General features: G+C 40.2%; 1 protein-coding gene across 2 annotated transcripts in view; it reads right to left on the bottom strand.

Annotated features, from left to right (window-relative positions):
- The window catches only part of LOC149193053 (putative protein S-acyltransferase 19), a 264,412-nt gene that overhangs the window by 200,164 nt on the left and 38,214 nt on the right, over positions 1-26,034 (bottom strand). For both annotated transcript variants that reach the window (XM_089404776.1, XM_089404777.1), the window contains exons 2-3: positions 13,011-13,124; positions 12,464-12,889 (exon numbers count right to left, since the gene is read on the bottom strand). In XM_089404776.1, the coding sequence (XP_089260902.1) occupies positions 12,464-12,889; positions 13,011-13,124 (540 nt within the window). The remainder of the gene's footprint in view (positions 1-12,463; positions 12,890-13,010; positions 13,125-26,034) is intronic.

Genomic DNA, 26,034 nt, shown 5'->3' with positions numbered 1-26,034 from the left:
ATCCCTTGGAGGTCAGTGTACAACTATCTCAGCCTTTTAATGAATTCTTCTCTACATGGAACATGAATTACCCATACTCTTTAAAAAACAAGGAAACAATAAAAAGATACTGGAATAGCCTTCCCACATTCTTGTGTTGGCAACTATGGTTGGCCAGAAATCAACGAATATTCAAAGATCGACCTCCAAGTATTAGCAAAGTATTGGCAAGGACATGGAGTTTGACAACAGAATTTTTAACATCTAAAGGAGCAAAAATAATAGATACCAATCAAATCCAACAAGAGGAAAGAGATTGGATTGAATTTGCTTTGAGTAAGCACAAAAGACCAAACATCATCAAACCAATTCACAACATACAGAACTAGAAGATCAGATTAAAAAGAGAGGAATTTAAATTGTGGATAGAAAATCTAAAAAGACCATGCCTTCTATTTGATGGTGCATCCAAGGCAAACCCGAGCAAAGCCGGAGCTGGAGGCTTCCTATTTGACCCAGGTGGAATTAATCCAATTACATATGAATGGGGGTTAGGGGAAATCTCAAATAATAGAGCAAAAGCTTATGGCTTATTATTAGGAACAGTGATATTAAGACAAAGAAACATGCAGAACCCAATAATTCTGGGAGACTCAGCCATTATTATTCAAGCAATGGTTGAGAGAAATACTCCCACGAACAAGGCTCTGAGTCAAATTATTAAAAGGATAAGGAAAAATCTGGTGCATATGGGAAATGTCACATTTAAACATATATTGAGAGAAAACAATGGAACAACAGACAAACAAGCCAATCTCGCAGTATCTTGTCCTACAAGAGGATCTCGAATATCGAATGAGATTGTACAAATATCAATTCCGTAAGTGGCCAAGCTGCCAAATGCAGTGAATGTCTCGTCGGCCATGGGAGTCAAGGTTGGAAAAAGTCTTATCAATACAAAATCCATTGAATACAAATCTATGGAAAATCCTCATCGACATCCATATCTGTCAAATTTTGCATCCCAAGCAACCTGAGATTGCACATGACTCTCGTGATCTCTCAATGGTCATCCTCTCGGTTTGGTTTATCGCTCTGTTATTTAAACAATTATCCCCCCTTGAATTATCTCACCTCTGGAAGCAATAATCTCCCCTCTGGCAGCGTGGTGTTCCTATATCATTTTGAAGTTTTGTCTCTGCTCCTTTAGTTTTCTCTAAGCCCTCCTCAATCCCCTCTCTTCGGCCTCTTGGGATACCTCCCGATCAGATCCTGGTCCTCTCTTTTACATTGTGACATTCTCTCTTTGAGTCTTCTCCACATCGGGGTTACCAAGACCAATTTGATCTTCTCATCAACAATCAAAGTCCTTCAGTGCATTGTAGAATCCTTTGTGCTCTATTATCCTCTCAGAAAAACAGATACCTACCCTCACTCGTTGTGCATCTTGCAAAAGAGTCATTTTACTTGTTGCTTCTCGACAATCTCTTTCCTGTTGTGGAGTGTAATTCTAAATCTTGTCGTTGTCTGCTATTTCCTCTTGTTGTTGCTAGTTCTTGTACTCCTTCCCTGGAGTGTTGGCACAAATATCAGTTTTGGCATGGAGATGAACCCTCTGGATAGAGCATCGCAGAACGAGAAGTGTGTTGTATGCAGGGCTAATAAATATATGATAGACCAGCTCAGAGAGACAATCAAGGATTACAGAATCCAGTCTAAGTCTAAGAACTCTTTTCTCAAGAAGCAACTGGATGATCAGAATAAAGAAATGGTTGCTCTTAAAGATAAGTGCAAGCATATGGAAGAATCTGTTAACTACCTTAAGGGATTGATCTTCAATCAGACAGGAGAAAACTCCAATTATCAAAGCAGCAGGATTCACTCACAGCAGGAGCCCTCAGCCAATAAATATTAGAAGACTCAAGATCAAGCCTTCCTTCAACTCTATGTCACAGTCTCTAAAAGTTATATATGCATTGTAAATATAAATATATGTTAAACCAGTTTGTTCGGATATACAAGAAAAATGTACTAGGAAATCCAAGAAAAATGGAGGTGAGGCATGGAATTCAGGGATTGTGCTCCCTCTACTTTCCTTTTTGAATGACTACCTCCAGTATGCTTTGATGTAATGGCAGCAAGCTCCCTCTTGTTCTTTTTTTTTTGGAAAAAATATCAGTAACCGATCTTGTTAAAAAAAAATGGAAACCCTAGCCCGCACAGATCAAAAAACCGATTTTTTTACCAATCCAGTCCCTTCATGCAATGAATCTGCTAGTTTGACCAGTTTTCAGTTAGAATCGACCGATTTTGAATACTATGGTCCTAGATCACCAACTAACCAAGCAATCACTTGGAACCAAGTCAATATCCCTAACCAATGGCAAAACCCTGGGCCAATTACCATCCCTTCATGTCATCACATGATACTTGAATGGTAAAACACTTGCCCAATGCTATGGGGCACTCACTCTACCCACTAGCCAAGTATCCCTTGGTAATAGAGTGAAGACCTTCTAAACAGGGGAGCACTCTAAGCGTTAATGCTCTCTGGCCAATCTCCCTAGCCACAATACATGGCTCTTGGGCAATACCCTTGACCTAAGGAGAATATCTACCCTTGATGCTACAACATCAACACTCCCTCTAACTGAGGGAAGCATTCTCAACCACTCCAAGCTTGTCCCTGAAGTAGACAAACTTCATCTGGGGCAGAGGCTTTGTGAGAATGTAAAGAACCTGCTTATCTGTAGAAATATATATATTGAAACCTCATTGCTCCCTTTTTGTACCATGTCTCGGTACTTGATCTCAATTTTCTCCGACCTATCATCACGGTCGTCTCCAACACTTGGTCAAACAATACTGCGAGAAATTTTCGAAGCCACACTGCTTCACAACTCGCCAAACTAGCAGCAATATACTCAGCCTCGGCAGTGTTGAGTGCGATAGATGTCTGCTTCTTGCTCATCCAAGATATCATAACAAGACCCAAATTGAAGCAACATCTGGATGTGCTCTTACTGTCTTCTGAACTCTCTGCCCAATCTTAATCTATATATCCCTTTAGTTCTACTTCATCATATCTCAATCCATATCCAACTGTACCATGTCGGTACCTCATCACATGTTGTGCCGCATGCCTCAGCTCAACCATAAATGGATCAACTTCCTTCATTGGATCCAACACCACAATTGCTTTTCGATCACCCTAACTGGGTGCTCCCTCTAACACTGAAGCAGATCCTGCTGTGGCAATCCCAACTACTCCCTCTAGCACTGTTGCTTCCTAGATACTGAAGCATATCTATTGTCTGGCATGGTCCACTCATAGAAGGCATACTGCTCTTAGAGACCTCCCGTCTTTGATAATCTCAAACCCATGACATCCACTTGGACAACTAGTCCCTTCACCAAATCAAAATTGGATTCTCTCAGCTTCTTCAGATTGGTCACCATGGGAGTGTCCATGGACTTGTATTCCATCGTCCCAAATCTCTAAAGGATCTCAATAGTATACTTCCCTTACCAAGGAAGTAATGCATCAAATATAGATCCTTCATCTCGAACTCAAAGGTCAACTCCCTTTGAAGCAGGGCTTCCTGAGGTGATCTGACTACTTCCTCTATCATGAAAGCAAATCCTCCTACCACTGTTGCTCCCTCTATCACTTGAGTCCTTCTGCTCCCATCAAAAACAAGTCATAATAACAGGATCAACAAGGACTCATCAGATATTCATCAATTTGAGAATACCATGCTCGAAGTGCCTATTTAAGTCCATACAAAGCCTTCTTCAGCCTGCAAACATGACATTCCCTCTCATGTACCTCAAAGCCCTAAGGTAGCTCATTATACACTTCTTCTTCCTCAATTACTCCATTGAGGAAAGCAGTCTCCACATCCATCTGATGTAATTTCCAACCCATAATAGAAGCAATAGAAATAATAATTCTAATAGAAGTGTACCTGGTAACTGGAGCAAATGTCTCCTCATAGTCCCCTCCCTCTTTCTGGGAGAACCCTCTTGCCCCGAATCTCGCTTTGTACTTCTCTTGTTGCCATTTACCATATGCTTGATCTTGTATATCCACTTGGAGGTCATCATGGCATCCTTCAAACTTGCTAGCCTATTGCCTATAGACTAGAAGCTCTTTTGGTCATCTGGCACCGTTCTTGATGTCAGTACAATTTCTCTCGCTTGAACACAAATCACTCTAGTGGAGCTTGTGCTCGATCTTGGGAGAATCCTCTTGTCATGGACTTTGCTTCGTTCATCTTGATGCTTCCATCTACCGCCAGAGCCTTGGCAGCCTTCACAATGTACCTGTAGACCTCATTAGGAGGCCATGGATGAAATGATTATAACCAAGCAAAAGACAAGAGATTGACCAAAAATAATGTAATAACAATCAAGAAGAAAGAAAATATGAAGTACTTATCTTTTGATCTGAGGATTGTAGGGAATTGTCAACTCCCTCTTAATCCTTGTCTTCTTTATAGAAATCACTAGAATCCATCTATAATCTCATCAAGCTAGAAATGCCCATCCTCATCTTCATCATCAACTACTCATGCATGTTGCTTTTCTTTCCTAACTTGCATGAATCGTATGAGTTAGGGTTTCTTCATCCTCAAGTTATCCAGCCTCACCAAAGGCTCAACTACAAGCTAAGACATCTTCATGCTAACAAGACGATGAACCAAGTACAAACTCCACTAGCATTCGACACTCTAGGCCTCGTTCTAAGAGTTCGAGCTTCAAAAGGGAAGCAGAGACAAAGAGGGGCACGGGCAATGAAGCCAAAGGAAGATTTTCCAGATCCGGCAAGTACATTGGAGAGAGGCCAAAATTTCTCCAGGAGGTTGCGCAAAGGCAGCGCAAAAGCTTCAGAGGGCAGTGCGATTTGCTGAAGGAAGAAGACGTTTTTAGTTCCAGAGGTCAGGAAGGGGTTCTAGAGTGCCAAAGAAGCATTTTCCTAGTCAACAGTAGGTAGGACGGCTAGATGTGCAGTCGATTCATGCAGCACATGTGGCAGGCAGCTGCAGAGTGACACAGAGCTTGCGCAAGCCGAATTGGACGGCTAGCTTTTCAGAGGCAGTCAAGTGTCGGGATTGCTCGAAGTGAGGGTAATTTCCCTCAGATAATTTTTGCCAGTATTTTCTCTGCAGGATTGCCAGTTTTCGGCATCCAGATTGTACTCAGATATTTCACTGCTGCATAATAATAAAAAACCCCAGCTGCTGCACCAGTTTTTCCCAATTGTCCAAAAATAATTGTGTCAATTTTTGTGTGTGTGCTAGAATATTTCTCAGTTTCCAACGCTATTATTTTCCACAATTTTATTTGTGAAGGTTCCAGTGATTTATTTGATATTTGCCATAGCAAATAAATTGTTAAATTAATTAACAATTAGAAGAATTAATTCCAATTGTTGCAATAGGATTTCAGACTTGAAATTTTCACATGTATCAGAGCATGTTTAACAGACGACAAGCTGAGAGGCGGACGAAGAAAATTTTGTTGTTCAGGGGAACAGCAAGCCGAAATTTTTTGGGGTTGCGCAGTGCCTAGCCAAGCAGTAAGAATTGTTGGGCAAGGGTTCGATTTTTAGTTGTTGGGTGGCAGGAAATCTGAATTCTCCCGAATAGTGATTTCAGTAGGTAGAGAGAGCAGCAGCAGCTCAGATTTTTGCTAAGCAAATTCCTTGTTTGGGCGCAAAGGGTTTGTAGCAGTTTGCAGTAGCAGAATCAGCCCCAGGTGGAAGAGAAATAGCACACACAGAGGGAAAATTCTCTCAGGGGATCTCGAGGTTTAGAGATCGAATTTTTCCAATTGCAAGTTGGCAGTAGCTATGAGTAGATTTCATCACTCCAGAAGGGAGTCTGTGTAGCAGATCCAGCAAGCGAGCAGAGGGAAAGACGAAGATTTTCGACTAGATTTAGAGATGGCCACATCTAGGCTTAGAGATCAAGATAGGTTGGAGGGAGCCTCCAACTATGTCATATGGAAGGCTAGGATGTCCTTCCTTATGGATGAATATGGCCTGAAAGCCTATGTAGAGAATGTGGTAGCAATACCCTAAGATCTAGATCAGCTGAAGGAGTACAGGAAGGAAATGATGAAGGCAAAGCGGAGATTTTGGATGGAGTTTGAGATCATCTAGTCTCACATGTGGAAGACAAAGGTACGACTAAGCAGATGTGAGATGCTCTCTACGAACTACTTTAGAGTTCTTTCGAACAGTGGAAGATGTTTCTCCAAGAGAAGTTGAGGAGCATAAGGATGCAGAAGGGCAAAAGCATTGATAGCTTCCTCACCAAGATTTAGGAAGTCCGAGATCAGCTTGCAGCCGTTGGGGAGTCACCCCAACCCATAGAGCTTGTACGATTGGCATTGAATAGTGTCTCAGATGACTGGCAAGTGTTTGTCCAAATCATCTTGGGCAGAGATACCTTGCCTAAATGGGTCAGGCTGTGGTCCAAATTACAACAGGAGAAGTTGAGGCAGGCTCTAGTGAAGAGCACCATCAATGGCAGCAGCAGCAAGGGCGTGAAGGGTGAGAAGGAAGAAGAAAATGTGGCCCTAGCATCTAAGGGTCCCAATCAGGGGCAGGGGGAAAAGAAGAAGAAGAAGGACCTGTCAAAGGTCAAGTGCTTCAGATGTGGTGAGTTCAGCCACTATAGTATGCAATGTCCTCTCAGGAAGAAGGACAAGCAAGAGAAGCAGGACTAAGCAGCAGCGTCCACTGAGATCGATAAGTTGTCCTCCAGGCTAGAGGAAGATTTCGCAATGTTTGCAGCTATACCTCCAGGAGAGAGGTGGGGCGATCTAGAGCTTTAGTCCCAGAGCAGCGCAAACATGGGCAGGGTCCATTAAGGTGTCCTCCTCATGGATCATTACCTTGCTACGAGGGCCCACAATATTCAGTAGCAGGATGGATCAGTGTCAGTTGATACAGTCAAATTCCAGAGTGATAGTTGCAGATTAGTAGTAGTCAAATGCTAAGGAGCGCAATACAGCGTTAACAGCAGTGCAAAGTCAACCGCAGCGCAAATTCTTCAGTAGACAGTGCAGTAGCTAGTAGCAGTCAAGACTCAGGAGACAGATGCAGCGGACAAAATTGGTTCAGTATTGAGGATGCTTCTCAGTTGCAGTTGTTGCAATTGCAGCAGTAATAGATGAGAGGGAGTTGCAATGCAAACGCAGAGTTGGCAGCAGTATAACAATGTCAGCAGCAGCACAGATGCAGCATCATAGTTGCGCAGTAGCAGCGTGACAGAGGGTGATACAAACACAGGGTGTTGTAGCAGTGGTGCAAAACTAGAACACCTTCCTCGCTAAGAGGGAGTGTTAGTTTCTGTAGCATCGGAGATGTTCTAGTCTCAAAAATTTGTGGAGAGGCTAAAACACATGAGTTATCCATAACCCAGAAATCGTTTCTGGAAATTCCACCTAGAAGTGTCTGAATTAGATTATTAATCTATTTTTAAATGTTTCCTAAGTCTAAATTTTGGAAAACTGGTTAATTAATCAAAATTAACTGAGATAAGGTGTGAATAATCTAGAAACTCACACAAATCAACTCCAATATGATCTTGGCCCTTGATTAAGTTTTAATCTTGGTCGTTGGACGTCCAATAGAAGATTATAAGAAGTCGATGGGTAGATGGAGAACACACACACATATAGTTCAATTTCCTTCGAGAGTTCGATTTTCCAAAGACTAGCAGTCAGTTGCCGGAAGAGTTTGAGCTTCAAAAGGGAAGCAAAGATAGAGAGGGGCAGGGGCAGTGAAGCCGGAGAGTACATTGCAGAAAGGACGTAATTTCTCCAGGAGGCAACGCAGAAGCTTCAAAGGGCAGTTGGATTTGCTTAAGGAAGAAGACATTTTCAGTTCTACAGCCCAAGAAGGGGTTCTAGAGTGCCAAAGAAGTGTTTTCCCAATCAGCAATAGGCAAGATGGTTAGATTGGCAAAAGATTCGGGCAACACGTTCAACTAAATTGTCATCTTCCACTTCTCTGTCACCATACCTTCATTCTTCTAAACTGTGAATTCCACACTAGGTGGAATGTAGACTATCTATGTAATACTTGTTTCTTCTAAGTAGAGGTGTACCTTTCCAACAAAGATTCCAATGGAGGATCTTTGATGATCCTTATTCTGCAAATGCTTCCTTCTAGTGATGATGAGGTGTGATGATCTCTTATCTTCCTATCTTGCTAGATGACTTGCTTCAACCATGCAAATTGTTGTTTCTGCTATCCTTTCATGCTTCTAATATGATGCCATCTCAATTACTGCTACAATGCATCTTATCATAACTGTAATGCTTCCTACCATGATTGTCGACTTGAAAATAAACTTAATGTATGAGAGACCACTAATAGTAGAGGTCATTCACTTCTTCCTTCTTAGATTTCTTTTCTTCCGGTTCTTCTACTGCTTCCTTCTTAGATTTCTTTTCTTCCAATTCTTCCACTTCTTCGGTCATATGGACTTCACTTCTTTCTTTCGTTTTGTGTTTGCCCTTCTTGAGTTTAGAACAATTCCTTTTGAAGTTCCCATATTCATTACATTAATAACATTGAATCTTAGACATGTCAATTTTCTTTTGAAATTTCTTCTGAGGCTCGAATTTTTCAAACTTTCCTTTCTTCCTTGTCGTAGTTGTGAATGCTTGTGTTTGCTCATTTGATCGAACATCATTCTTTGCTTTTAATCTGGTTTCTTCAATTTTACATAGTGCCCATAGATCACTGAATGGAGTAGCTTCCTTCTTTCCATAAATGCTTGATACAAAGTTGCCCCATTCATCTGGTATTGAGTACACAAGTGGTCATCTTTAGATCTAACATTGTTTCTCCTAGCTCTTGTAGTTGATCTCTTATTTGAGATACATTCATGAGATATGAGGCTACCCCTTCTTCTCTTGATACTTTCATTTTGTATAATTTGGTTCTTAAAGATATTATTTCCCCAATTGTACTCACAGAGTGAAGCTCTACCAATTTGTCATAGATATCTTTTGATGTCTTCAATTTTGCTACAAGGGGAATGAGAGAATCCTTGATAGATTCAATGAGGATTCTTTGAGCCCTTATTTCTCCTTTCATATATTTTGACAATGCTTGAGATTGTTCTTGAGGAGGCTTTGTGATGGAGCCCTTGACATACTTAAAAACTTCATTTTCTGTAAGAATCAAATCTATTCTTTGACATATGAAGATGTCTTCTAGATGATGATGTCTTCCACTAGATGCTTCCTTGATGATGATGTCTTCTTGAGAGCTTTATAAGGAGGGATGATCTTCTTTCTTCAATAGTGCTTCCTCTTCAATATGAGGGAGATTCCTTTAATGATAATGAAGTGCTCTTCTTGCTTCCTTTGGATGATGATGTAGGATGTGGAGACTTCCCAAAACTTCAAATGTGTAGAGCCCTTCTTTATTTAAGATGGAGGTAGGGTCCTTGAGGTCTTCTTTTCTTCTTCCAAAAGTTCTTCAAGATGATAGTCTTTGTGAAATGATGACTAGTTCTCCTTGATGCTCTTCTTCTTATATCCGGCCCTTATGTATCCTAGTTCAATTGAGCGATCTTCCAACTACCTTTCCTTGTCACCTTAGCTCTGATACCATGTTGAGAAATCAAGGGCAGCGAGATTAGATGTTATTTCTCTTAACTTGATAACTAATTATGATGTTCTTTTTCTTCTACTAGTAGGATTTATAATTAGCTTCTTCTTCTCTTAATTATTATAGTGTTCTTATCATCAAACAGCTACGAAAACATGAAGATCAATAGAACAAATGGACAAAAGATGTAGGCTGCTAGCCAGGGTCAAAACCTCTCTTAGAAAGGAAAACCCACAAAAATTCTTCTCTTCTTATAGAATCTTCAAATGACGAATACCAAGACCTTTTAGACCGAAGACTAAGACCCCTCCAAGACCAAGTCAACCCTCTTCTAATTCAACAAGATCAAATTATAGTTAACCTGCTTCAATTTTGGTCAAACTTCAAAACTTCGCTTATTGCAACAGAATTCAGTCTTTATTGCAAACCTGTACTTTTTCGGCCTTCCTACAAATCTGTCCATTTGACATGTGTGGGTGATATTAGGGCAAAATAGGTCTTCTTCTCTTGTCATTGTACTTGCTTTCTTCTTCTAGGTGATAAGGCTTGCAAACTTGATCCTTTTGACACCAAACTTCGTCCTCTTAAGATGACTACAATTTTGACTTTACTGCAATAAATGATACCCCTCGTTCTTCGCACGTGTAAATGAGATGGATACAGAAAACTTCATATTTCAGTTCTTCTTGTAATCTTCTAGTCTTCGTTTTTGTTCTTTCTTCTTCTCCTTTGCTTAGATCGAACTTGCTTGAATGCTCTCTCAAAATGAGGTCGAATGCTATTGTATATATACACTTTCATGAAGCTTGCACAGCCCTAATGAGGCCGACTTGTTCTCTTGCAGGTCAACTTGGTCTTTTGTAGGCTGACTTGATCTTGGAGGGACTTTTGACACAATTTTGACTCAAATAAATTCTTTTGACTTGTTACAAGATGCCCAATGGGGTCTATTACATATGATGATGACTCTTTTGACTCTGACTCTATGACAAAACCCTAGAAGCACACAATGGGTGCTTGACTTACAAATAAATTGACCTTGAGCATGAAACCTATGCTATAAAATAACAATAATAAATTTTCTTTTTTCTTTTACATCAAAAACATGAAATCAAGAATACATAAGATATTATGAAGACCGAACCTAGTTACACATTTCAACAGTTAGAAAATGCAGTATGGCAGCGATTAATTCAGATTTTCTTTAACCTTAATAATTGATTGTGAACTTTATTTATCTTCTTAAGTTTCTTTATTAGATCTTCTTCATCAAACAATTATGAATAATAGAAACAGTAAAGACAATGGGCACAGAAATTAGGCTCCAAGCCAGCCAAAACCCCTCCAAGGGGAAAACCTAGAAAATCTCCTCTTCTTATATAATATGCTTCAAATGAGACAATCAAGACCCAAACCCTAGACCAAGTCCTCCTCCAAGTACCAAGTCAGCCCTTCAAGAAGTCCTTCCAGATAGATCAGATCAACAAGCCTCAATCTTACTTCAACCAGTGTCCAACTACAACTTTGACCCCAACTTCGATCTTGCAACTTCGGCCCTCTAACAGTTGCAAAAACCCTAATTCAGCTTTTCAAGAGATCCTCCTTTGAACAAGACAAATCCTTCCAATGTCAATGAGGTCTAAACAAAGTATTTGATCTTCTAGCAACTTGACACTGCAACTCGCTCTCCTACAATTCAGACCTACAGTTTCGGCCTTCCTTGAAGCTGCGAAAACCCTAATTCTTCACATGTTTGAGAGAGATAGAGCGCAAAAATAGACCTTTTTTTTCTTTCTTTTTGGATTCCCCTTTCCTTCTAGACCTTCGCTCTTCCTTACTTCCCTCTTCTAGCTCCAAGTTGAACTTCTTCTTGAGAGATAGAACTTGTTAGTGAGTACCAAATGAGGTTGAAATTGCTTCTAGTTATAGCCTTTCCAAGGGGTCAAATCCCTTCTTTAGGCCGACTTGAAGCTGCCAGAGTCGACATGTACTTTGGAGGTTTCCAGCACCTTCTAGACCCAAAATAAATTCTTTTACAAGTTACATCTTGCCCAAAAGGGTCTTATAAACATGTTTACTCTCTTGACTCATTACAATAAATCCTATGACCTAACAAACCCTAGAAACATGTAGAACATGCTTTTACCTAGAAGACCATCAATAAAGAGCATGAAACCCATGCTTTAAAATAATAACTTTTTCTTTTCTTCTTTTGTTTGTTATATAAGATACATATTGAAATGAGTACAATGACAATTATGAAGACCGAAACTAGTTACATTTCCAACACCACCCTCCCCTTGGTCAACAGGTTCATGTGCTTTCCTTTTGTCATTTTTATAAACGGATTTTCCTGGTACACCTGTGGTCCATATCAGGATAATTCTCAGTTCTATGGTGTATTTTTTCTATTAAGTGAAATATGCAGGAGTTGCCCGAAAAATACTAACCAAGACATACAGTGCACCCAAACATGTTAACTCTGTCAAATATAAAATAGTGTTTGTGAGAAATCAAAGAAAGGATATACTGATCGTGATACACACCCATGTGTTTTTCTACTTGTTATTGACTCCTGTTTACATAGTATGAGAAAAACATCACATAATTAAAACCACGTCATTATAAAAAATGTGTTAGATCTCCATCACAGCTTCATATGGACTAAATTTAGGTCAATGGTCATCTGCCCAGATGAACTTTGTGTCCATGTCTTTATTTGCAACATTAATTATTTATTGACTACACAAGATTCTCAACCATCTTATAGCCATCCATATAAAATACGTGTGACTCCAGACGTGGCCCAAACTATAAAGTTCCACAGCCAATCACTATAAATAATACCTGAGCATTGCACAATGTGCAATACAAAACATCTTCATCTGCTAATGGTTGCTGTGGAATTCCTTCATTTCTACAGCTATCATCTTTTATAATCCACCCACAAAGGAAGCAACCAATGCTAACAAAAGAAACTCTATTGTTTATTTTCACAGTGTCCTCTGAACCATTCCACTTTATTCCTGCGTGTTCTGGAAAAGAAGCTTTGTGTTCTGAATGTGTAGCAGCTGAAGAGCTCCTCACTGGTATTGACAATGATGGAGATCGTCCAACCACACTTTGAACAGCATTTAGAACCAAAGAGCCTTCTGCAGATCCAGGGTTTTTATCTTCCTTAAACATCGATTTTCCCGGAATACTTGGTAAAATACCAGGATCTGCTGGATTAATAGCAGAGCTGCGAATGTACAGAAGAAAAACGCCCAGTGCCTGAAAAGAATGACATTTGAGGAGATAAGTGGACAATAAATCTAGATAGAAATTCATCCCTACAATAAGAGACACATAAATGTCATCATTTGAACAATAATAAAAAGAAAGAATAGCATACCAGAGGTGAGTAAAATGCGAATGCTGTATATTCCAGAATATTGCTGCCTACAAAAGGTGCAAAGAAGACGTAGAATGCAACTGCCAGCAAGAAGAACACTGTAATAGCTATGACCTGCATAATCAAGCAAACATATTTTGTAAACGCAACAAGGTATCTCAGAATAAGCACTCTCTCATTAAAACAGAAACAAAGGATTATGAATGTACCCCCGTGAAAAGATAGTCATAGTCATAGTTATGAATATTTCAAAACAAAGGCATTGTATTATGTACATTTACAATATTACTAGCTTATTATTTGAATAATTGCAAATGCCCAGGTAAGGGACAAGTCAGGGTTATTTACTGTTTATTCTCTACAAAGGTGTTAGTATTACTTAGGATTTATAATATTAACAGCTAAACATTCAAATGACTCTATTTCGGTAATTTAATATTCATTCTATTATTAAATGTTTTTTTTCTTAATAAAAAACACTTATAACCAGATGATCCCAACTCAATAATCAGAATCCATGCCAGTATTCTATATCCAATAAAAACAGCTTAAGCGTATCTGTCCATACAACACAAACAAACAATTAAGATCATCTTTTCCAGCTTAATATACGAATACAAGTATTGTTAGACTAATCAAGTTTAATATGGGCTTAAAAACAGAGCATGACATTGGGTATTTTCTATAGGGTTTTCTTAAATGTAAACACATCTCTCTAAGTATATAAGATAAGATAAGATACTAATCAAGTTTAATATGGGCTTAAAAACAGAGAATGACATTGGGTATTTTCTATAGGGTTTTCATAAATGTAAACACATCTCTCTAAGTATATAAGATAAGATAAGATAATTACATTGATGTCCAACAAATGACCACAAAAGTGAGTCAATGGGACTGATGAATACAAACAATATGAATACAATGTGGGAGAGCAGGCACAACCCCTAGAAATGCCACAAATAATATAAAGAAAGAAGCCTACATAAGTATAACATCATAACAACTATATAAGACCATGGCAAAGGTATGCTGATACAAAAGTTAAAACATTGAGTGAGTTTGGGCAAAACTAAAGAACCAGTCAAGAGACAGAGAGTAAAAGAAAAAAATAGGACAATGAGGTTGATGATGTCAAGGACTCCTGAGTCTGATAAGCAAGGGAAGGCGGGGGAACAGGGCACTAGTTCACTGTCATAGATCTCTGGAACCATCAAGGGGTCCAGCTGTGTAATCCTGGAGAGGGGGAGTGTTGACACTTGTCAATATTGATTAATTTCTGCAAATCATTGCGGTCACACCCAACTCATCCTCCCCTAATCATGAATTTTTTTGTGAAAATTTGCCTGAAATGCAGCAATTGGAATTAATTCTTCTAACTGATAAAATTATGCAGTTTATTCTGTTACGGAAAAATAATGAATTAATCACACTGCAATTTCTTCACAGATAAAACACTGGAAATAAATTGGAACTGAGAAATAATATGCACACACAATAAAATTTGACACAGTTATTTTTGGACAATTGTCCCAAGAAAAACCCAATGTGGGAAAAATGGTGCTGCAGATAAGGGTTTTATTATTATGCAGCAGTGAAATTATGAGTACAATAAAATGGATGCACCACTGGCAATCCAATCTGAGAGAAATATTGGCAAAATCACGGAGGGAATTTTACCCTCCTCCACAAGCAATCATGACCACAACTAGCCACAGAAAACTGCTCCGGCAAACCCATGTGTCAGCCTTCTGCGCAGGCCAAACTCGCACTCCTTCGGAACTGCTTCTGAATCAGTCGTTCTGCCTGTAGCTGCTGCTGGAAGTCACTAGCTAGGCCCTCTGGAAATATTCCTGGCCTCTGACAACTAAATCCTCCTCCTGCTCAGCTACTACACAACCTCCTGGAGAAATAACTTGGCCTCCTCTCACTGCCTCTCCAAAACTGGAAATCTTCCTCTGGACTCACTATCTCTGCCCCTCGCTGTCTCTACGTCCCCTCTCTGGCTCGAACTCTCCTTTGTTGAATTGCTGCAACTGGGAAGCTCGATTTCTGCCAAGGAACTTGACCTCAAGTGTGTTCCTCTTCAACCCCATCGACCTCCTCTTATAATCTCCAGTTGGATCACCAACAGCCACGATTAAGACCTCATCGATGGCTAAGATCATATCTGAGTTGATCTGTGTGAGTTTCTAGAGCAATTTCACCTTTCTCAATTAATTGTTGTTAATGAATCATTTCCCTCAGTTAGACTTCAAGAAAATTTAATCATTGACTAATTAACTTAATTGGGTTGCTTCCATGTGGATTTTCCAGAAATGATTTCTGCATTTTGAATTTGGAGTCCTAGTGCTTCTTAACCTCTTTGACCAAAGTCAAGTCTAGAACACCATTCAATGCTACAAAAACTAACACTCCCTCTTAGTGAGGAAGGTGTTCACCCAGTCTCCATAACATCCTCCATACACGTTGTTGATGACTGACAACAGTGACAACCTGCCACTATCCACCAACTATTGTGCAACCCTAATTCATCTCCCACAACAGTAGCTAAATCACCCTGCATCTGTGTTGTTGCTGACACTGCACTGTACAACTGTATCGCTGGCAACTCTACCACTGCACTGCAACAAACCTTATGTTGTTGTTGTAGTTGCAACTAATAAATTGAAAACAAAACATTTGAATCATTTGTGTATTATGAACTGCAAGAGTCTCCTGAGTCTTTGGCTGCTACTAGTCTCTGCACTATCCACTGAGAATGTTTGCACTGCAACTGCTTTGTGCCCCTCAGCATCTCACTGCAACTAGTACTACAATTGTCCCTCAAGAACTAATTGCGCCATCAAGTTGGCATTGATCCAACCTGTTACTGAATATTGTGGCCCCTTGTAGCAAAGGTAATGATCCATGAGTAAACACCCATCCGATGTTATCCTCCTTGGACCTGGCCCAAACCTGGAGCTCTGAACTCTGATCTACTCATACTGTTGTTGCTACTACTTTGCTACTATCTTTGCACTGTTGCTACAACTACTACATAAATGAGTCTGATCTCCCCAGATCCAAAATTGTTGGCTTCCATAGGTCTACTCCCTCAGAAGTTGGACTCCCTCCTGGCAACTTGCACTGTCCTCTTGCACTGGAAACTGGACTGTGAAGCTCTGCGCTAGGAATCTGCTAACTAGAATTGCACCTGCATGCTGCAACTGGGCAATTTGCACTACCTGTGTCACTGCAACTAGCTCTGCTGACACTGAATCCTGCTACTATGATATTGCGGACTCCCGTAGCAAAGGTGATGATCCTGTTGCAACAACTAGAACCGATCTAAATGATCTCCTTGTTGTTTCTACACTGGATCCTGCGAATCTGGCAGACTAGAGTTTAATACTCGTCCTCCTAGAATCGGTGCCCCATTATCTCCTTTCAAGCCTAGTCCCTGGTTGGGACCCTTCTTCGCTTTGCAACTCGCACTGGATAACTCATACTTCCTCCAACACCTATCTTTGGCAACTGGAAGTCGATCTGCTGCCAAGATCTACATTCTAGCTAAACTCGCACGGACTACTTTGGCAATCTCGTACGTCTATCCCTGGAAGGTTGCATAATCTTCCAAACTCAAATGAACTAGAGAATGAAACTGGAAATATCCTTCTCTTTCCTGCTTGGCCTTCCTTTTGCTACTCGCACTCCCTTCTGCAATGCACAGATCTGCTATTGTCTGCATCTGAATGTCCCTTCTCCGATACTCACACTGCTTGCTACCTCAACTGGGCAACTCAGTCAACTTTCTGGAATTCCTTCTCTGGAATCTAGCACACGATTTGTTGCTCCTAAAGCTCGCACTAGCGGGCTGGAAAAACTGCTACGACCAACTGCAACTGGAAATTTCGGATTTCCTCCAAAAATTGGATCTGGAAACCCTTTGAGAAAACTAGAAGTTTCCTCCTATGTATGCTTTCCTCTTCCTTTCCCGGCGTTAATTCTGCTATGGCACAACCCACTGCAAAATCATTGTGCCCAAATCTGCTCAACAAATTCTCAATTCTGCTCACTAGAACTGCTTTCCGGCAACACCACTACCTGCCGGAACTGCTTCAGGGAAATTCAAACTTTTTTTGCCACCTGCACTGAAAATCGAATTCTTCCAGCAATTTCCACTACCTAGCAGGCCCTCTGTGCAAACCCAGAAATTTTGTTGCGGAACTCCCTCTGACCCTACGAAATTTCTCCTTGTCATGGAGACACCGATTTGCGAAACTCACTTTGATACCATGTGAAAATTCACTTGAAATGTAGCCATTGGGATTAATTCTTCTAACTGATAAAAATATGTAGTTTATTTTGTTACAACAAAATAACGAATTAATCACACTGCGATTTCTTCACAAATAAAACGTTGCGGAAATAAAATGGAAACTGAGAAATAATATGCACACACAATAAAATTTGACATAGTTATTTTTGGGCAATTGTCCCCAAAAAAACCCAATGTGGGAAAATTGGTGCAGCAGATGAGGGTTTTATTATTATGCAGCTGTGAAATTATGAGCACAACAAAATGGATGTCAAACTAGCAATCCAATCTGAGAGAAATACTGGCAAAATCACTGAGGGAATTTTACCCTCCTCCACAAGCAATCCTGGCCCCAACTGGCCACAGAAAATTTCTCTGGCAAACCCCTGCGTCAAAGCCTTCTGCACATGCCAAACTTGCACTCCTTCGGAACTGCTTCTGAATTAATCGTTCTACCTGTAGGTGTTGCTAGAAGCCACTGGCCAGGCCCTCTGGAAATATTCTCGAGTTTCGGTAACTAATTCCTCCTCTTGCTCAACCAAATTGAATTGCCTTCTTGAGGCTACTGTGCAGAATCCTAGAGAAATAACTCGGCCTCCTCTCACTGTCTCTTTGGAACTGGGAATCTTCCTCCGGACCACCGTCTTTGCATCCCCTCTCTGGCTCGAATTCTCCTCTATTGAATCACTGCAACTGGGAAGCTAGATTTCTACCAAGGAACTCGGCCTCAAGTGTGTTCCTCCTCAACCCCATCGACCTCCTCTTATAATCTCCAGTTGGATCACCAACAACCACAATTAAGACCTCATCGATGGCTAAGATCATACCTGACTTGATCCATGTGAGTTTCTAGAGAAACCTCACCTTTCTCAATTAATTGTTGTTAATTAATCATTTTCCCTAAGTTAGACTTAGGAAAAAATTAATCACTGACTAATTAACTTAATTGCACTGCTTCTAGGTGGTTTTTCTAACAACGATTTGTGGGTTTTGGACTCCTAGTGTTTCTTAGCCTCTCTGACCAAAGTCGAGACTAGAATACCATCTGATGCTACAAAAACTAACAATTTTGAGCTAACATTAGTGATGTTGACCTAGTAGGTGGGACCCCTCCATAAAGAGAACCCTCTGCGAAAGTTCAAAAACAAAATATATCTTGGTTGTCCTGAATAAAGATTTCCTATTAAGAATGCATTATAGGGATCATACAAATGTTTCTTCTTTGTTTCATGTGAACCCAAGTTAGAGGCCTCCATTTATCAGATAATATTGGCTTTCAAAAGAATGTATATATTATATATATGTCATACAAGGGTGTACATTTCCTATAATCAAATGTGAATGGTTCTATATAAGTATACACCTAGTCAAATGTTTATATACAAAGCATTTTGGTCATTTTACATGATGCATGATATATATATAGAGTGGACATTCTAACATACCGGCGTTGTTGGGAATCACAAAAGGCGTAAGTCGTAGTTGTAAATGTCGTGGGAGATATTTTGTAAGTTATATAGTTTGGAGTACGGCATATGCATTTTATTACATGTATGGTTACAACATTTGCATTCAAGCACATATGATTAACAACGCCAGGTATACGTGTCAAATTGATTAATTATGAGACCTAAGTGACAGTTGTTGGAGGTAATCATGGAAGATATGTTTTCAGGATGATATTACTAACAATATTTGGCACATTGTTTAATATAACAATGTTTATGGTTGACAATGATGTTAATTCACGCTATGGAAAATGATCTGGCAGTATACGTAGGTTTTGCTTCGCAACATGATAGGTCCAATTAAGCTCTTCACAGGTCTTACTGCAGTAACTCATTCTCAATGTTGAGTGCACTAGTTATAGCAGAAAAGGTATATTTAATGTCCTCCTCCTCTTTAATGGCACCACACCCTAACTGTTTTACCATACCACCAACTCACCCTCCCCCGACCAATGTTGCACGAAGTGAGGACATTTTTTGGAAGCGCCATTTCCCAAAAATCTAGGAAGCGAAGCGTCTCAGAAGCGTCTACTATATGTGTGTGTGTGTGTGTGTGTGCATTTATATTCAAAAAAAAACATCCAAAATACCAAATTAGCTGTAGAAGACATGAAAACATGCATATTTTTACATAAATCAAGATAGATATTGCATCCATTATTCCATTGTACATCAATGATTAATTATTCGAGCATCAACCATCTAGATTCTAGCAATTACAAACATACATCAAATTTTTAAGCAGAGCATAGAACATAAAACATTTAGAAGATAAAATCATCAAACATTCAAGTAACTTATCTAGCAAGTGAGCAACTGTCAACATGAGTCATGTCCAAAATTCAAATAATAATGTTTACAAAATAGGCCACTTGGCCACCACCAAGACTTAAGTACACACTGAACTAGAAAGAGTAAGACAAAAAAGTTCAAATTCACAACAAAACTACCAAGTCTAATCTATGACGAAAGTAGCAAACTGTGAACATATCTACTAATCTCTCCTCCTTCCACCATGAACAAGACGTGAGCCTCCACGTGGTGGAAATGAAGAAGATGGTGGCTCTGGAAGTTATGGCAGTGGAACTCATGAAGATGAGCCCATGTTGTTGTTCACACATGGAACCTAGGAACTAAGGTACTGGATGCGGGTGACATCTCAACTCGATCATCATCATCCTAGATAAGAGCATCCACCAATTTCTCTAATCACAACACTCCATCATCCAAATTGGGCTCCTCTGGATTTTTGTCCCAAACCTTAAGGTCTTTATTAGTCTTTCCATCATCACAATAATTGGACAACAATCGCAAGTTGTATTGAACATAAACCAAGCTCTCTTCCCAGTCTAAATCTAACCTGTTCCTTTTAACACTATGGATGAAAGAAAAAGCGCTCCAACACCTCTCTGTAGAAGAAGTGCTTACCACTTGTGATAGCACCTGCAATGCAAAGTTTGTGGAAGTGGAGTAGAACCTCCATGCATGTTCCACCACTCAAGAGAAGATAAATTCTCTCGATCTCTAATTGCATGCATGCTCTCAAATGGACCAATGCTAAGGGTATAGTTGCTCAGATGTTTTTGTAGCATGGTAGACTCCTCGTCGGGGACTAATTTATCCATTGCTTTCATATAACCAGATAGAAACTCTAGATCTAGGTGTGGTATTCTCCTGCTCCCCACCCCAAGTGTTAGCCTTGAAATCCATGATGGATGATAGTATTTAGGTGTCAGAACATATGCTAAGGCATGCAATGAAATGTTTAGCATATCCCATCGTTTTTCCACTTTTGCACGAATATAATTGTACAAGGTGATATCTCTAGGCTCAACAATGTCTTTAATCTGCCCCAACATGCTATCCATTTGTTCATACAACTCCCCAATTATTGGGCAATCTGAATTGCAAACTTGATCATGTAATAAATTGGTTTGGTGAATTGCAAAACATATTTAATCTGCAACCAAAAATAACTGTCAAGAATAGTGTCCTTTGCTACATTAGCACCATCTCTATCAATGTTAATGTCATCCCATGAGTCAAAGGTCACTATATTAGTTAAAGCTTGTCTCACCTTCACTAGTCGCCTAAAGGTGAGGTAATAAATTGCAAACCTTGTTTTTGCAAGTTTAAGCAAATGCAACTTGGAGTAAGTGCCATAAAAGTAGTTTACCCTTGCATGCCCTGTGATAAATTTAATGAGTTGCTTCCCTCTCTTGTAAAGTTGATTAATCCATCCACATTATTTATGCTTCACAATATCATGCATCAAAAGGTTCAATGTGTGCACCTAGCCCCTGAACCAAAAGATGTGTGGATGAGCATGCCCAATAATTTTTCATGTTGCCTTACAAGCATTATCAGTGATCACTTGAACCACATTATTACGACCAACATCTTTGATTGATTGCAATAGGAGATCCGCAATGTTTTGGGAAGTTGCACTGATGGAAGAAGAGTCATGACATGCAATAAACACTGCACCACTAGCAGAAACACCAAGAACATTTATCAAATGTTGGTTTCTAACATCTGTCCACCCATCTGATACAATGGACACCCCACAATCTACCCACTCATTTGTAAAATGTGTCAAAGCTCTTTGAACCTTTGCTTTTTCTCTTCCTAATAACATATGTCTAGATTTCTCATAGTTGGGGCTCTTGTATCCTTTTGGGGTTTCATTGATGGCCTTAACCATATCATGTCAATAGGAAGAGCCAAGCACATTGAATGGTACACTGCAAGCACAAAGAAACTGGACTATCTTTCCATCCACATCATCCCTCCCAACAACATTCAGGAAATCCCCTATTGTTCTTCTACTTCCAGAGGTTGCAAAAGTACCATGAGGAGATGAGCTACCAAATCTAGAGGTTGCACTTGATTCAGAATGAGTTTCTTGTTTCTTGTTTTTCTGTTGTGAAGCCTCCTCTATTTGGATGTATTTTCTTCTTTGTTCAACTGAAACCTTAGGGCAAATTGCTATCCCCACGGCACCCTTTTTGTCATCACTTTCCAACACCCCACAAAGATGCCTCCTCACACGGGTATATGAACCACTATATGGTTTTCTTCCATGACAACCATGAGGGCACAAAAACTTGTAGCTTCCACCACCTTTTCCCCCTTCAAGTTTGGTCACATAATTACACAAGGGTGTCAATGCAGCGTTCCCCTCTAGCATTTCAGTTTCCTCTTCATCCCCTTCCTCTTCAAACCCTTCCTCCTCATCATACATTGGGTCACTCATATGGGGACCACTATCCTCTTGTTCTTCTTCCCTTCTATTCCTACTCCCCTTGCCATTGTGAAAACCAAAAGTGAAATGATACATAGAAGCCAAAAGATCACCATTTTGGAATATGAATATAGATGGACAACCTGCAATGAAATGAGCAAGAAGAAAGAATGGGAAAGAGTAGGAGAGGGAGGAGAAAAAATACAAACAACAATGACAGAAAAATGAGGGAGTTTGGGGTTTGCACTTACCTCTTTAGCTCTTGTAGATGGAAGCCCTTCTTTACTCCTCCAAGCTCCTCCTCTTTCACTGCTCCTAGCTCCTCCTCCTTCACTCCTCTAATCTCTCAAACCTCTCTTCTCCAAGCTCTCCAAAAATACAAGAGTGAATAAATGAGAGGGGGAAATGAGCTTTATCCCAATCTATTATTTCCTTAACTCAACCTAAACCCACCCCCAACTCAAGTTAAAGAAAACAAAAATAAATAAATAAATTGATTTTTTGGGTCGACCATGGGGAAACTAACTATCGGGCATTAGAACCACTTGGGATCCATATGGATACATGCCCAATCCGCCGCAGATCCGAGGCAGGGTCGTCGTCAGATCCATGATTCGGAAATCCGGAACTGCAGATTGGGACGCCATGGTTCCGAATTTCCAGGAACTATTTTTGTCGGCCTGATCTGCAATTCAAGATTTCTAAACCGCGAATCCGACGGCGGATCCGTGTGGGACGTTGTTCCCAGTTTCGATCCTTGGGGGAGGACGTTTCATGCAATGTTGCCCCCAACATGAACCCTCATCACCGTGGCACATTTGTATTGGTTCATGTTTGATTGGCTAAGTGACATGGCATGCGAAGTCTTACGTTGTGTCTAGGCTCGTTGTATGTCATACGACCTTTTCATCCCGAGTTTTATTGCAGCATTTACTCATCACTATTATGATCACCTTGACCTTTGCACTCCACTTTCGCCTTTCCACAAGCCTTCACAGGGTTATCATTCTCCCATACTTGCAAATTTCATCATCCTATAAGGAAATTCGACGAACCCTAACTTTGGACTGAAGAGGTAAGCAAACGCTGGACATTGTGGGTGGCGGTTGATGTTTTATTCTTCAAAGTTCGCCAAGTTACCAGATATTTTTTATTCTAATGGTTTTCTTGCCTTATCAAATTGGAAATCATTCTGAGCTTTTTCCCATTTTTCTCCTAATTCCCACTCTTGGTTTCAGTCGCTTGGTGTGGTTGTTTTCAATCTAAAATGCCCTTTTCCTTAATAATTATCAAGTAGATTTTTAAAAGAAGAAAACAGGCTTCTTTTTGCTCATCAAAAGGCTAGCTCGCTTTGACTATTCGATAATATATTCATATGGGTCGTTTTTAGTCTTGTTTCTTTCGAAACCTTGCACATTATTTGTGCACTGCCTTTGAGGATTCCCTCGAGCATATAGCACCTCGCATTTTCTATTTCACCTTTGAATAAAATATGTTTCATACAAATAGTCCTTCAAAATTTTCGATACAAAGTTTCGAACTGTGTAAATTTTAAAGCCCTGAATTCTATACGTTTTGAATTCTATTACATGACTTTTCAGTGTCATATACATGACTTTCGAAAACTAATTATTCATAGAAGTTATCATTTTAATTTGTTAACCTCTTGTAAACAATAAATAAGTTCCATTGTTAAAACAGGTCTTGGTAGAAGAAACTGACGATGGCGGCGCCTTGAGGGTAGGGTTTCTGTGCACTGTTACAGACACAGAGCTGGAAGCGAACAGATCGAGGCTAGCGGTTTTGCTCAGAAGGGGACAAAATCTGACCCAACAAATGGTCAACGAGGGGTCCATTGGGACCCCTTCTTTTAAACAAATAGTCATGCAGAAGCAGAAACTAACAGCGCAGGAAGGAGTCAAAATTTCAGGATACGAGAGACTCAAGCAGAACAGCGGGAAAAACAAGGAGAAAAAACAAGAAGAGGGCAGAGGACCCAGCAGCAACCCACAAACCAATAAAAAAGAAGTTGAGGGACTGGAGAATAATGGAAAAAATGCCACAACCGGACAAAAAATCACAGATCATAATGAGAAGCAGTCAAAGGAGAAAGGGGAACAAAGGGAAGGCCCCCAGGGGAAAGAAGGCACGGAAGGTGAAACCAGCTCGAACCCCAGCAACCACCCAACAGCGAACGGAACCTGCAAACCTAAGAAAGCAGAGACCCTCAGAGTTGTCATAGTAGATCCAGAGATCCAAGCTTATCGAGAGCACATGGCAGAGCATGCAGTCATTTGCAAGTTTATGGGCTTATGGCCATCTGAAAGAGCTCTATGTCAATGGATACGACAACAATGGAAACCCAAGGGCGATGTGAAACTACACTTAGGAGCAAAAGGTTTCTTTACTGTAGTCTTCACCAGCCTAGAAGACAAGGACAGAATTTTTGATGGAGGCCCGTATTTCTTAGCTTCAGCGGGTCTATACATGCGGCCATGGAAACCAAATTTTGTTCCAGAAAGGGAAACTTTCACTCAGGTACCAGTATGGATAAGGCTGTTTTCTCTTCCCATAGACTACTGGGGTATCTCAGCACTGAAACAAATTGGGGATCGGCTGGGTACTTTTGTCAAGGCCTCAGAAGCGACCATACAAAGAAAATACACCTCGTGTGCAAGAATATGCGTGGAAATGGATGTATCCGGTGCTCTACATGAGGGTCTATGGCTAGAGTACAGGGATGAGGATTACTTCCAAGCAATAGATTATGAACAAATTCCTTTTCGCTGCCGAAAATGTCATGAGCATGGACATCTAATGAGGGAATGCCATCTGAACAAACAAGAAGAAGCTATTAAAACAGAGCAAGCAGATAGAGGCAGAGATAACTTTGTAAAACCCAAGATAAGACAAAGAGCCAACCGAAGAAGAACAAACAGAATAGAAACAGAACGAGGGAACCACAGGAACACTTTTGAAGTCTTAGAGTTAGACACAGACTCAGAGGATCTGAATAAAGCTCTCACCTCCAATGGAGGGACAACCGGTAATACGGGGCAAACCTCAAAAGAAACAGAAGAAACCATGATTAGCACAGAAGTCCAAATGAAGGAGCAAATAGAAGAACCCGAGGAGGATGCAGATATGCTCACCAGCGATGGAGGAAGCGATGATTTAGAACTGGAGGAGGTGCTAGCAAAGGAGGGAATAAACCTACCAGTCATGGCAGAAAACTGGAAGTCTCGAGGCATAGAAAATGTGCCGGAAGAAGAAATCAGAAAGGTTAATGAGCTATTCATTGCAAGGCAAAAAGCAGAGTTAGAAAGACAAAGTAGAAAGTTAGGTATAGCAAGAGGAGCTGGGAGCCAACCAAAGAGGCTTCTCTGCAACTCAACAAGATCTAAGCAAAAAAAGAAAAGAGGAAGGAGAACAAGTGGTGAAGTTCTGCAGGAGCTTGGAATATTAATGATAAACTCAGGGAAGATGAAGGCTCTAGATGCCTTCCCATTGTACCAATAATTCTTCTAGTTAATCATGAAAATCATATCATGGAATGCAAGAGGGCTAAACAGCCAAGCAAAGCAGAGAGTTCTGAAAAGAAAATTTCAGAAAGAAAAACGGATATCTTTTTCATTCAAGAAACTAAAAGCAGGAATACAAGCATGGCTAACATCACAAAGAAGCTTGTAAACCACATTAATTACATGGAAGTAGAAAGTCAGGGGCGAGAAGGAGGTTTAGTCACATTGTGGGACTCAAGAATGTTTCAAGTCATATCAGCAGAAGCAACCAGAGCATTTATAGCCGTGGAAGCCCAACCCACAGGTAACTCTGAATCCTTCTTATGTATAAATGTTTATGGACCCCAGAAGTTAGAGGATAAAATAACCTTTTTAAATTCTCTGTCAAGTTTAATTTCTAGACATCCTTATTCCAAATGCATTATGGGGGGTGACTTTAACATGATAACCA

Source organism: Pinus tabuliformis, chromosome 2_2 (genome assembly GCF_031772625.1).
Source record: "Pinus tabuliformis cultivar Carrire ecotype Pingquan chromosome 2_2, CPIR1, whole genome shotgun sequence".
Lineage (NCBI taxonomy): Eukaryota > Viridiplantae > Streptophyta > Pinopsida > Pinales > Pinaceae > Pinus > Pinus tabuliformis.
Note: the sequence above shows the minus strand (reverse complement) of the source record. Positions and strands in the feature narration are given on the sequence as shown.